Source organism: Leptonychotes weddellii, chromosome X (genome assembly GCF_054177405.1).
Source record: "Leptonychotes weddellii isolate Sample4059 chromosome X, ASM5417740v2, whole genome shotgun sequence".
Taxonomy (NCBI): Eukaryota; Metazoa; Chordata; class Mammalia; order Carnivora; family Phocidae; genus Leptonychotes; species Leptonychotes weddellii.
In genome coordinates this window covers 22,062,925-22,077,620 of record NC_138385.1, presented here as the reverse complement: position 1 = coordinate 22,077,620, position 14,696 = coordinate 22,062,925, and the positions used below count along the sequence as shown (strand labels likewise).

The 14,696-nt window shown below is 39.8% G+C and overlaps 1 protein-coding gene across 2 annotated transcripts in view; it reads right to left on the bottom strand.

Annotated features, from left to right (window-relative positions):
• The window catches only part of TENM1 (teneurin transmembrane protein 1), a 330,568-nt gene that overhangs the window by 104,641 nt on the left and 211,231 nt on the right, over positions 1-14,696 (bottom strand). For both annotated transcript variants that reach the window (XM_081808286.1, XM_081808288.1), the window contains exon 17: positions 7,501-7,750. In XM_081808286.1, the coding sequence (XP_081664412.1) occupies positions 7,501-7,750 (250 nt within the window). The remainder of the gene's footprint in view (positions 1-7,500; positions 7,751-14,696) is intronic.

The following is a 14,696-nucleotide window of genomic DNA, read 5'->3' as shown; positions in this document are numbered from 1 at the left end:
CTCTGCTTTGAAAGCCACTTTACCAAAATGTAAAATCAAGCCTTGTGTGCAATGGACATCCCAAATCTAGCCCAAAGCCACTTATATGATCTCAGAGATAAGATAGAGACATCTTTTGTGTACAATAGCACATTACTTAGCAATATTAAAAAACTTAATGAAAAGTATGAAGGTTTTCTCTTAGACCAGGGCAGAATGTCCCTGGTATCAAAATTGCTGCATCAAAATAGCCTCAGTAAAACATCATGTACATCAACTACTAGGGCCTTGTGTCTTCCAATGATCTGTGCTCTAAAGGGGCAACTGGGATTGGCAAAACAGATCCATCAGGTCAGAAGAAGCAGAACACTTTGGGGGCCCTTCTTTGGTAAGCCTCTTGGCACAGGGTACTCTGGGACCTGGGATGAGGCTTCTCACATTGGGGACGTAGTCTGTGTACAGGCCTGACTTTGGGTCAAATCTGCCCAGAAGTAAAAGGCTATAATCATCTGTGAAATACAGGCATTTTAATTTGAAAATCCTTTTAAACCTGGTCCTTTATGTCATTTAAAAAAACATGAAGGTAACACATCTTTTTATCTAAACTAGAAAATGTTCTTATTCTTCAGAATGTCAGGGAAAAAGAGACGATACAAAATGATTTCATCTGAAGCTATCTGCTCCTACTGATTCAACTCGTTTTAAAGAAAATTCTTTCTGGGATTTTAGTAGTTGGGTCACAGGTCAGGATCCACTGACTTTTCTCATTCCCTGGCCCTCCTCAAAAGGGTAGGCATCCTGTGGGTTGACACAAAAGGTCATAAGGTAAGGCTGGGAGCTCTGATTAGAAACCTGGCCTTGGGCATTTGGACCTCTTTGAGTTTCTTTATCACTAGACACTTGCTTGTTTTTGTGGCCTCTAAATTAGCAGGTGAGTGTGCTCCAGGCTGACTCTAATCATTTCCCAAAGGAAGTTTAGTTGTGGAAGTACTAGAAGGACCTCATTAAAACATGGCTTCATCCACAACAGATCCTCATGGTACAGAACAATTTGTGTGGCTACAAAGGGTTTTGAAATGGTGACGGTAAAGGGTGGGGAGGAGAGTGGTTTGACTTTCTTGCAGCTGCTTCTGATCCTGCCAATAATGTCACTGTGAATTTGGAAAGATGTCCCATATTATGCAGAGCAGCTTCTCTCATTAACATCTCAGAAGGAGGAAGTGAAAATGATGGAATTTATTTCCAGTGTGTGACCTTGTTCTGTCTCAGAATTACTTTTAGTTAAGGATTTAGGATTGAGCCACCACCAAAGTCAGTTTGTTGTCTAGCTAGCAACTGACTACCCGCTGAGGCGCCAGTGTGAGCTCTTCACAAGTGCACGGGCCCATCAGTAGGCACTGCCACCTGGCAACCGACTGACTTGAAGCTGGCCACGATTCAGGAGGAGAAAGGAGCAGAACTGCAAATCGTTTTTGAGCAAGAAATGCTCCCCATGGTAGGGTCTTTAAGTCGATCATGGATTTTCTCAGGATCAAGATGATTAAAAGGGCCATCTATTCTTTTTTTAATTAAAAAAATTAATTGAGATATAATTCACATACCATAAAATTCACCCTTCCAAAAAGTACAATTCAGCAGTTTCTAGTACACTCAGAGAGTTGTGCCACCATCGCCATCATCCAATTCCAGAACACTTTCATCATCTCAGGAAGAAAGCCCATACCCATTAGCAGTCAGTCCCTATTCCCGACCTGCCCCAGGCCCAGGCAGTGACGAATCTGCTTTCTGTCTCTATGAATTTGCCTATTCTGGGTGGTTCATATAAATGGACTCATAGACTATGTGCCCTTTTGTGTCTGGCTTCTTTCACTTAGCATCATGTTCGACCCATTCCTTTTCTACTTTTGTGAGGTGGGGGATGGAGAAGGAGAGACTACGCCGACTATGGAGTTGCTGCCTGGTGACCTGGCCTCGTGAGGTAGCCTGGCCTGCTCTGTGGTGGCTGTAGCACTTTACTTGTTTCACATGCTGTTCTCAGCGTCTTTCCTTATGCTTAGCCAGAAACATTTGATGTCCCAAAGCGGGCTTCCCTCCCTACTCATCTTTCTGTGGCATTCTTCCTTCGAAGACTGAGTTCCCACTCCTGCCATTCGCTGACTTCTTAGAGCTTCTAACTCCAGCAACCGTCACCTAAGCCTATCCTCCCTCACACTCTGGCTCTGTTCCTTGCCCTTCTCGCTTCTACCTGTCTTGTGGTTTAGGGCCCTGCTTTCAGCTGGCAGGTTCCTTGGAAGACAATCCGACAAATGAATCCATGCCCAAGGACCAATGATGATTTTAGCTTGACGGATCATTCTAACAGAGGTTCCTGTGTCGGGGACTCTTAGAGATGCAGTGTCTCAACTCAAAGGAACGCAGTTCTTAGAGCGGGAATTTGGGCACTGTGGAAGGCCAGTGAAGATGTTTCTGGATCATGCGGAGGGAGCCGTTGAGTGCTACCACTAATATATGAGCTCACCCTGGCAAGGTCACCACCTATTTCACCTATATGGAGTGTTTCTCCATTTGTTGCTCCAGTGCTGCTGACAAAAGGATAGTTCTTGGTCATTTCTCAGGTATTTTCCGAGCTCTCAAAGTCCGGGCTCCGTTTGTTCCTTCAACAGAGAGCTGTACAATTTCCCCTGCCCTTCTGCATGCTAACTGCCCCTAAGTGGGTGCTATTCCAGTTCTACTCGATCCCTAGTCAGTGACAGGAGTCAAGTCCTGAGAACGATGGAGGAAATATTAACCAGTCACTGTAAAAGAAACAGTAGAATCTCAAGAGACATTTTTATGTCATATTGACATTCGTCAAGTCCAAATTACTCAAGGTACCAAGAAGCATTTGCCAGGCTCTTATTTTCATCTTTCTTTCATTTTAAGGGAAGGACAAAATAAAGATCTGGATAATATCAGCATCTTGAACAATCACAGCATGAGGTCTTTATAAAGAATAAGTCATTTCCAATCATGCTTAATAAGTTTTCTAATAGTTTTGTGAAATTAGAAGATGAGAGGGAAGCAAGGGGAATATTCAGATTTGAATTTTTGCAAAGCACTTGACATGGTGCCTCCTATTTTTACCTATAAAATTATTCCTGTTAGTTTCAGAAAACTGAACCATGGCCCTGAGGCCATAATTCAAGGAAAAAGAAATGAAGTCATCGTTGATGAGAAATAGTTGAAGGACTTGGGGATGTTGAGATTGAAGAAGAGGAAGCTCAGGAACCTATGATGTCTGTCTTCACACACATGGAAACGTGCCAGAGCCTAACATCTGCTGCTACTGAGTGGATTGTTTATGAAGGTAGATTTCATTTCAGTGTAGGCAACAATTTTCTAAGAGAGCACTCCAAAGATGCAATGGGCTGTCTAGAGGGGTATTTAAGTTTTCTGTTAACTGAAAAGGATCAAACAAAGTAGATGTGATCAAATGTCAGGCATGTAGTGAGCGCCATGTTGCACCAGCTACCTCCATGGACTTCTCTAACACTAAGCTCACAAATCTGTGATGTCACTTTTGTGTTACTGAAATTTGTGTGTGTATGAAATTTTAACATGAGAAGTAAATCCACAGGGATAACTAGACTTAAACTATCTCACATAGAAATGAATGTATCTTTATAAAATTCTTCAGAGAATGTATTTTTGAGATTCCCTTAGGTCTAATTACTTATGTAATGATCTTATAATCTTCCCTTCTTTATTATCTTACCTCAGTTTCCCACTGGAAGGAAGCACTAAGATGTGTATGTGTAGATGAAACCTGCAGTCAACGGGCAGAAGGGTACGCTATACTTTAAAGAACAAGAAATGATATTGTTGCTCTTGCCAAATTGCTAATGATAATGACAGAACTGACTTTTCCTTACCCTCCCCATTCAGCCAATGGTGGGGCCAGCTAGAGGAAATAAATGATTGGCAACCAATGAAAATGAAATTATTTCTGAGGTCAGATGAAAGAAATTCAATTAGGGACAGTTTGGATCAGCAGAGCCGAGGAAGGAAAAATCTATGTCTTCCAATCTTTGAAATGTCAAGGGAAACCTGTAATTTTTCAACGTGGCCCACTATGAAACAAGAGAATTGAAGAGAAGGAAATCTAGAAGGGCATCCAGTAGGAGCAAGCTTTATGCCAGAGCAAACAAAATGTCATCAAACTTTGGGCTGAGAACTATGCATCTGAGGATCTTAAAACAAGTTAAACTATATGAGACATGTAAGAAGATGCTCAAATATTAACTTAAAGTCAATTTTATAGATAGAGAAGTAGAGAACAGATGGTTAAGTTATATAATGAATAACCCTGACAGACGGTCAAGATCTGGAATGTTCTCTATCCCTTTCTGTAATAACCTATTGACAACATTGCTCTTCCATTCACAGCTTTAAATGCAACCAATAACATAATGACTATATTAGTCTGTGTTTCCAAGGAAATGGATGACTCAACCAAGTAAAATGACTAATACGCACTGGGAGGGAGGGAGGGTGGTGGCAGCAATGAAATCAATTGATTTTAACAAAAAAAAAACTGGTACAAAACGAAGTTTCTATCTATATGCAATAGAATCCATTGAACATTATGGTTCTTAACATAGCAAAGACTTATTGTATCAACTTATTTCTCCCCAGGAAGTTTAAATCTGGAAGTTATAAAGCAAATATATAAATTTGCCAATCATATGCCAAAGATGCAATGTACACAGTATAGGTTACTGATCAAGCCAGACACTGTTTTTAGGTGAATCTAATAAGAACTATTATTAGTGTCTGAGTAAGTATGACAGATAATGTTTGCTGACATAAACTAGTTTGATGGTTTTGACTATAGGAAAATAGGGAGTTACCTATCAATTAGGTCAAAATGATCATGTAAACTCAATCAGTTTATTTCTCTGATGGCCAAGCAAAGGAGTGTTAGAGTAGACAAGGGAAAACTATTTTTTTCCTCCTTGAACCTAATGCAAGAGAGAACTATTTTTTTCTGTTTGAGACGAATCCAGGGAATCGTAACCATGAGTCTATGAAAGGGGTAGGTTCCTGGCAGGCGGGGACATGCAGGGAGAGAGGGGAAATATGGGACCCCTGAAAACACACGTACAATTTTGTGTGAACGTGTTTTTTTCTTTTTCTGGGGAGAGGGCCCACAGCCCTCCTTAGATTCAATCCCTCCTGAGAAATAAAAAAAAAAAAAAGTTAAGAAGAACCGCTCTAAAGGATGTGAGCTCAGAAGAGCTAGCTAGAGAGATTCAGGCTAAGTGAGAGAATCTGGGTGTGTGAGCTCAAGGCGTGCGCTTGCCTATGTGTTTGAAGAGCTGTGACAATGTGAGAGAACAGTACTGTGGAGTAAGACTGAAGAGAGGGATTGGACAATACTTCACACTGCCAGAAATGGATTTTTCTTTATACCAAGAAAATCACTTTGCAATTGGGGCCCAAGTTATGCTATTTTATTCTTCGAATGACTTTGTGTTGAAGGTCATAAGGTACTTTGGACCAAAATGCAAATTTGTGAACTGTTAAGGATCCCTGAGCAAAGGAGAATCTCATCAGTGAATGAAAATTGCTCCACCTTAGGTAAATTTGCATTTAAATCACAAAGGAAAGGACTAAACTTAGCTGGGTTTTCTTTATAGTAATATTATTAGTCTTAGTATTTGTTTTTCTAGCTAAACTTATGGGGTTTTCCTTTGGGGAGTTAGCTACAGAGGGCTAGCTATATAGGCTTTATAAGGTTAGCGAGGTCTCTGTCTACTTGATAGCTAATATCAGCATGGCTAGAAACATTCAGATGGTGAATGAATCGTGCAGTGCACCATCAATGTTTGGCATCGTGTAGATGGAGCATCCCTAGGATTTTGAAAACAATGTTGAATGTTGTATAAATCATTTCTAAATCTGGGCATACAACCATCTTGGCCTTCCTCATTGACTTTCCAGTAAGTAGGTGCCCAAAGAGATATACTGCTGGAAATGACAAGTCCCCATGAGGTGTGACACCCTAAGGTATATGAACATTTGATTAGGGCAGGGTGCTATGACTTAGTACTTCTCTAGACTCTCTAGATGTACTTTATCTTTATAAAATCTTAATGTTACAGTCTATTTTTTTTTATCAGTCAAGGGACTTAACAGCTTTCTTCTCTATGACAGTGTTTGTAATTATAAATAAGAAATGTATTAAAATTGGAATGAATTAATGTGAAAAATGGATGGGGGCTTGGGACTGGAAGATGTCCCCAACTAGGTGTGGAGGACTAACTCAGTCTGAGAAAAAGGAGTTAGATTCCAGAGCAAGCATGAGAATCTGAAAAATTTCAAGGAATGTCCTCATGTATTCAAATTTCCATGCTTGTGAGAACATAATATTAAATAGAAATGACCCAAGACTTCTCATATGTTTTGATTGGCCTTCACGGTGCTTTGTACATAGAAGTTGCTCCATCAATGTCTCTGTTCTCCCAGTCACTATATTTTTTTTTTTTTTTTGGTCACTATCTTTCAGGACAATGAGGTGATACCTGAGGCAACAACTGTTTTATGGACTAGTTTATAGGATGGCATCAAAATCTCTGGAACAGAGAGAAACTTTCAGCCTAAAGTTCCCAAGGTATGTGTCAGGGATGAAGCTGTCATAACCAACTGGAGGGAAGACTCTATCCACTTATTTACCCAGGAGAGAGGAGACAGGTCTGTCTATCCTCACTGGAATGGTAGGGGATGCTTCCCTTTCCTAGGACTCCAGAGGGCATATATTTGTATCCTGTAGCCTCAGAAAAGGAGAAATAAAGCTGATTAAGCCATAGTCTATTTAGTTGTAATCTTCGTGTAACTTCAGAACACGGAATACCAGAAGGTATGAATTCCTTTCAAAAGGTGTCAAAATACTTTGTACTCTCAAGAAAATTCCTAGAACAGAGTGAGAAAGTCTAACGATGAATGCTTTAATCTTTTTTTCCCCAATGGAATAGAGCTTTTAAGTGTAAAAAACAAAACAAAAACCCCCCCCCAAAAACAAGTTCTTCTTTCCTTATCAGGGCACACAAACACAGACTTCCATTTTCTTTTTTATGAAGTGACCACTTCAAAAGATTGAACCTGGGGAACTTAGAAAATGTAGCCTTTTGGATCTGGCATTACCTCTACCTGCTAGAATGAAATAGATATTTTTGATCATCTTCGTCATGAACAGCAGAGGTTGAATGACTTACCTGAGTACTTGGACGTACAGAGATCCATGTCAGTGATGGCAATGCCCACAAGGAAGGCCACACATACAGGGGTTTCAACACTTCCTGGGTCTCCAAAGGAGTGGGCATTTTGACCTATGTCCTTTGTCCCTATTCCTGCATCTCAGCTCAGGGCTACAGTATGGGCAACTGCACTTTCTGCTCTTTCTGGCAATGTCTTTCTCTTCGTGTTATTGCATTCTTGCTTTTTCCTTATCTGCTAAGCAAACAGAGATTAGGGAAGACTTACCTTAATTCCAAAATACTAACGGAGTTTCCCGAGGGAAATATTCGTCTTACAAAATTAAAGTCGCCAACATACACACTACCATCAGGGCCAGAAGCTAAGGCAACAGGAGCAAAGAGTTTGTTGTTGTGAGCTGGGCCATTGCAGTTGGTACAGGCTACGCTTCGTTGGTGTCCATTACCCATTATGGTTGATATGACTGGGGGCTGCTGGGAAATGAACATATTTTCTCCATTCCCTTTATGTATGATTCCTAGATTCAAGAAAAAAAAAAGAGAATTAAAAAAACAATTACCACACAATATTCTCAGCAACACTTTAATCTCTCTCTCATTGCTCAAAGTAGCATTGAGCTTTGGCCTGGCATCAAAGAACCCAAGAGTGAAGCACACCGCCCATAGTTTTGTTTAACCGCATAGCCACAATGAACAGTAGCATAACACCTGGCCTCAGTTTGTCTACGTGTGATATGGGTTAATACATCCAGGCCCTTTAGTGCCTGATTCTAAATGCCTCAATAAAGCGTTTGATGAATAACTTCTAATGAGCTCCTATTCACTTTGGGCTCTGTGAATCATCAGTGGCTAATTTTTCATCTCTGGCCTACTTTCTCCTGATGCCCAGCACACACTTGTCTGACTTCAAATTACCCTCACTATGCAACTGACTGGTTCCTGAAAAGGAAATATCAGTCAATTTTAATATTAACCTTAGCAAAACACCATCAGGAAGGTAATCTACTTCTGTGAAAAGAAAAAAAAAATCATACTGCTAGAATGTACTTCAAAGATATAAGAAAGGAACTTGAATTTTCCACTCTTTTGGACCATATCTCACTATTATCAGCGCAGGAAATAGAGATACTGACTTATGACAATGCTGGAAAATACTGTGCAATCATTCTCTTTGGGCAATCTCATCCATTCTCACAGTTTTAACTCATATCTCTATATGCTGAAACTTTCTCCTGTCCAGAGTTGGCACCTGCCCTGCAATTTCCTGCTCGATCGCTCCACTTGGATGCCTCACAGGCCCCTCAAATTCAACAGGTGTAAAAGGGAACTCATTATTTTTCTGCTCCCCCTACCAAACCCTGCTCTTCCTCCTGTGCTGCCTACTCATCTTAGCAGTGGTATCACCACGCGTGTATTCACCCAAGTTGGAAATGTGGGCATGACCATGGCTCTTCTTGTCCTCATTTGCTATGCCTAATTCATTATGAAACCCACTTGGAGTCTATCTCCTGAAATATGTTGAACCAGTTTTGTTACCTCCATTCCTATCACTACTGCTTTAGTTCAGTGTTTCTTCACGTCTTGGTCTCCCGGTCTCCACGCATACCTAGCTCCAGACCACCCCCCCCAACTCTTGCCATTGAGATTGTTTTAGTGTGTGGCTAGAATCTTTCAACAGCTCCATATCCTCTGTAGGATAAGGGGCACATTCCTTATTATTAGGGCATTCAAAGTCCTTCATGACTTGACCGTTGCCTACTCTCATCATCCTCTTATTTGTATCTTGAGTTCCAGCAATAGTGAACTATTTACAATTACTTTCACATTCTTCCATTCCATTCTGCTTTTTATATGCCCTTCCCTCTGTCCTGAAAGCCCTCCTCATCTTGTCTGCTTGGGGAACTCTTACCTATCCTTTAAAGCTCAGCTCAATTTTTCCCCAGCGCTCTGGTCCTGGCAGAATGACCACGGTTTGTTTTCCATAGCTCTGTTATAACACCGACTATGTTGTATGACACAGTTTTCATTACTTCTCTATCTTTCCCATTAGAACATGGGCTCCATGAAGGCAGACCCTCTGTCTTACTCTTTTCTGCATTTTAGTGCCAACCACTGTGGCCAAGTCATTGTAAGAGCTCAGTAAATGTTTAAAATAGGCTTTGAGTCTCTTGTAGTGTCCTTGTCCAAATCCCAGTGCAAACCTGCTGAACCCGGGCAGAAAATCCCAGAAACAAGGACTACTGTACCCCAGTCTGCTCACAATGAGCCTGGGCAGGTAAAACATCCATGTTGTGAGAAGACATGCCAACGTGTCAGACGGAAGTCACTGACAGCAAATGAATGAATATAGTAATCTTGTAGAGTTTTCTTTTTTCCCCATGACCCTTGCTATCTAACTCCTTGGATTGCCTGTTACTCTCCCTAAACATTTCCTGAAATGTCTTCCTCAGTTTTCTTTCAACTTTTGGTCCCATAGTCCTACATTAAGCACCACTGATCACTCTGAAATAGGAACATTGTTGGCAAAAATAAGTAAGAGGGTAAAACATGCACAATACTGTAACACCAAATATGTACTTGGAAGGGGCTTTCCAGGAAACAAATCCCATACATCATACAGCCTTCGGATTTCAAGTCTAGGTATTTTGACTCTCCCTCCCAAGGTGATTTCTGGCTATTTTTTCAACATATGATCTGCAGGAGCAGCTATGAGTTTATGCCCCAACAAATTGGTCTTTTATGGCAGAACTGTGAGATATCTCGAGGATCACTACTTTCTTATTAATTTTATTAATAACTTTATTAGGCAGTAAAAAAATTTGTAAGATTTTGAACAGTTAATTAAGATTAATAGAACTGAATTTCATCTTGCAAAAAACACTTAATTGCAGTGTGATCAACACTACAGTTTAAATGAATTGGGAGGAAGTGAATGAGAACTGGGATGACAGTCACACAACATCATCGAAAAGAAACCTCCTGATGATCACTAACTGAATATCCTACCAATGAGACTATGATATGTTCTCGAACAAATAAGGAAGCCAACTGTTTAGCATGTCTGTATTTCAGCAATGCATTATAGGGTATATCATTCAAAAATATGTCCAATTATTGGCTTGGAAATACCAGATTTGCTATTAACATCTATTTTCACAGGTAGATCTCCATCTTTTTTATATCAATATAACGGTATAGTTAACAATTACCTTCAAAATGACATGTTATTACCAGGCTCCTGGCAATTTAAAAACTAAAGATGGCTATTCTAAACCATTCTTCTAAGCCTGCAATTCTAAAACTCCCCTTTTCTATTAGAAAGCCCAGCACTCCATCAAAGAAGAAGAATGATTAAAGGAAATAAAACATAAGGCAATGTACTTTCTGATTACATCTCAACAATTGATGTCTTGCTTTCATGCAAGGTACTAAAGTGCCCGTGTACTGAAATTACCATTCCTGTTTAAAGCTGAAGCAATCAAAACAAAAATGGGCAAACCCCTTTTGTATTGCCCTGGAAAAATAGATCATTTTGAAGGGTGTTTTTGTTGTTTCAAGAATCTGTTTAACCTTCCATTACATAGAACTGGGGCATACCATCTAGCAACAATGATTTAACACCAATTCTTCTGCAAAAGGTTGCTTTGAAAATATTTTGTTTATGTTCCTGGAAATCTTGATCAATTATTGCTGCCTCCCTTCCAGTTTATTCTGCCACACATGCTCATTTTGAAAACAGAATCAAATGGTCCTAGGACAATGCACATTATTTATATGAAGGCCAACTTCCTGCTAAGGATTGGGTGTCTTGTTGACAGTCAACAAAGAAACCCCACCGAATGGGGCCTATTGCACATTTTCTCCCCTAAGTTTTCCTTTTCTCTGTCAAAAAGCCAGGTCTGTTGTATAATAAGTTAAGCATACTTTTAAACGCACTACTCATACCCTCTTGCTACCTTGCTCAGAACTTCTTTTGAAGCTTATAAATAAGTTTGAAACAAAAATTCCCCTCGGAAGCCAGTGGGTGGTGCTTTATGCTGATTTCAAAGAAGAAACCATTTTTCAGACTTATGAACAACGAGGGACACAATACATATTTCTCTTAGGACTTGACTGAGAGGATATAAACACAAACTGGGAGATATCCCAGTGTGATCAATGGAAATTTACTTCCCCTCCCAGTAAAACCATTTGTCGACAAACTACTGCCCTATTTTGGAGGCTAAGTTAAAAGAAATTCTTTATCCATTCAGACAGATGACGATTCCCAATTAGTACCCTGGATTGTTTTCTCTAATAATTTTTTAACACTCAACTGGAAGGATGCACTAGGAGATATGTTTGATACAAAATATACTATAACAAATAGCTTATCTCTCTGTAATAGATGATTCACGTACACATTTTTATTCCTCATAATTTTAAAGAACTGATTTATCTTAAAAGGTAAGGACATGTACTCTCTGTAATCACTAAGAAGATGTATTTTGAAGGAATAATATTGAAAAACACAAGTTCCTGGTGTTTTTTTTTTTCTCGGAAAGTAGAAACCATCTACATATATCAGGCATAATATTTGGAAACAATTCTCCACAACCAATGGTTAATTGTCAGGTAAATATAATTGCTGCAACTAAAATGACAAATGGTCTGAAAACACTGCCTTCTAGAAACTACCCACTGCATAATGATTTTGGAACCCAAGAAAAACTGAAGAAGTGAATGGCAGCAGACATCCAATCTAATTACAGGTATCTTTTTAACCAGTGAGAGGAAATTGGGGGAAGATAGATTCTTGTTTCTAATCTGCCATCTGTCTCAGATCAAAAAAGCAGGATGCCTAAAGAGTTAGGCTTTTTCCAGAAAGAAGCAGAGTGGGGGAATTTGGAAAGCCGGTCGCTCTTGCCTTAATCAGTCAGAAAAACTGTCTGACCTGAGGGGGAAAGAGCATTGCTTTCTAAATTGGTCTTCTCAAAGCTGCTCCTTCACGCTTATCATTCCTGCTTCTAAAACTGCCTTTGTGGGTGGGATTTAGACTTCGAAAACATCCCAAGAGAGGTGTTCGTGTCCAAGGTCAGGCTGAAAGGCAGTGGCAGAGCTGGCTTCAGATCTGTTTCCTGGCAAGTGTGACAAGTTCTTGGTTAGAAATACAACGTGCCTACAAATGAGATGATACAATGAACAAATGTTCTTTAAAAAAAAAAAAACTATCTAAAATAAGGTTTCTTTCTCAGAATAAAATTCTCAGAAAGAGACAGAGCAGATTTAGTGGGGCTTGGGGTGAGCACAAGGGATCTTTTTGGGGCGACAACAATATTCTAAAACTGTTGTGGTGCTGGGTGCACAACTGTACAATTTACTAAAAATCATTTAAGTGTACATTTAAAGTGGGTGAGTTGTATGGTGTATAAATCATACTTCAAAAAAGGTGTTAAAAAGATTCTCAGAAAGAACTCAGTACCTATTGCCTAAAAACTGATTACTGGCAAAGTAGGGCTGGAGAGAACACATCTGTGGAAATCAGGGGGGGGCCCCAAAGCCAACTTCCTCAATGGCTCCCCTCTGCTCTGAATTTCTAAGCCTGTGTGAAGCAAATGGTAAGAGGACATAGGGTTGGGAGCACACAGCTGGGGGCTGGTTCCATCGAGGTCATTTCCCACTTTGTGCTTAATGTCAATGACAGGCATTTGAAAGAGACAATCCATACAAGCCAATAAAAGTGAGTGGAAAAGAAACGGTTGCTTAAAATGTCAAACTCTTTCAAATCAAAACAAAAAACCTCATAATTTAATAAGTGGCATCTGCCCTTTCATTTTTGTACTTTTAAAACTGTGATTCTCCTTTTGACAACAGAAAAAAGTTGACATTTTATATCTGTGCCTGAATCTTTGCTCTTAAAAAAACAAACAATTTGAAATGGAATTTAGAATGTTCCTTGAAAGAGGGGAAGGAAGGATAATGAAGGCATATGGCAATGGACTCATTTACCTTTGGGGTCCCACCCTGGGACTGTGGTAGGTGGTGTCATGTCATGGTTGAAGCAAACCTGGTTAGCTTTGCCAATCAAAATTTCCCAGCCCATGTGGTTGGCTGACTCAGCTGACGATGAGTGCAATCAAAGTAAGATCATAGGTGTGATTATAAAATGGATCTCCCTTAGCCTTGGTTAGTTCATGGCCTTACAAGATAACCTGACCTTAGCCAGCTGTTTCATAAAGGTCAGATGCAGACAAAGAAGGCTGGATGGAAGAGTGTAACTGTCTCAAGACATTCGCATCCCCCAGTCCTGGAGAAATAACCCAAAGTCCATGTTCTACTAAAGGTTGCTCAGAATCTGCCTCTTTGGATGAAAAGGAATGTGATTTTGCAATGAAAACTTCCCAGTAGATGTTCAAATGAAAGCTGGATGGGAACACCAATGACCGACTCCCCAGTAGGATGCAAAACAAGGTGGAGGAACTTGGATGAAGCATTTCTAACCAGGGTAATGAGATCAGTTTGTCTGAGAGCCACATGGGCTCAAGGACCACCTGTGGTTCCCTCTCCTGATTTAGTTAATGTGTAAATTACAAACCAGGAGAAAGTGACAACAGGAAGGGTGGTTCGAAGAAGGCAAAGATTGAAGATGACCATGTCCTGATTCTCTGCCTTTTCCTCTTTTCCTAAGTCCAGGACTTAGGAGACTTAAAACTAAGTGAAGTCCAGGACTGCCTTCTTTCCCTAGATTCTTTCACTTCTTCTCCTGTCTTCCTCCTACCTCTTCTTTTTTACCTGTTACTGTTCCTTGATTCAGTTCCTAGCTTCTCACTGGATCTACTGACATTTATGTGGACAAATAACTGTGGTGGAGAGAAAGAGCACAGGGCTCTAGCCACTTATGAACTGTGCAACACTGGGGAAAGTCACATGACTTTGTAAACCTCCGATTCTTGATCTTTTAAATGAGATTAATGCCACACTGCAGGGTTGTTGTATTTCAAAGGGGACAGAGGTCACCAAAGCCTTTTGAAAACTGTAACACATGGATGATTCATCAATGCCAAGGTGCACATTTTGCTTCGTATTTTTAACATCTCTGAAATAAGTATGTATCTCGCAATCAATGCATGTTATAGTTTAATTGGCAGCATTCTCACTATACTGGCACTAATTTGAAATCAGATTGTTGTATTTGAAAAGAAATATACTAATATGGCCCTCTCTAGCTGGTGGACTTATAAGTAATTTTTTCCTTGTACTTTTCCAAGTTTTCTGCATCAAATATGTGTTGCATATGTGTAATACATATATATAGCACTATGTATGTATGTATATATATTATATTAAGAAAACAGTATTAATAAATATTTTAAAAGCTTCTTAAGTGCAAAGAAATGGGCACTCTTGACCATGAAATGGACTATTATTCTTGAGGGAAACTTGGCAGTATGTATGAAAAGCCTTAAAAACATATACATCTTTCTC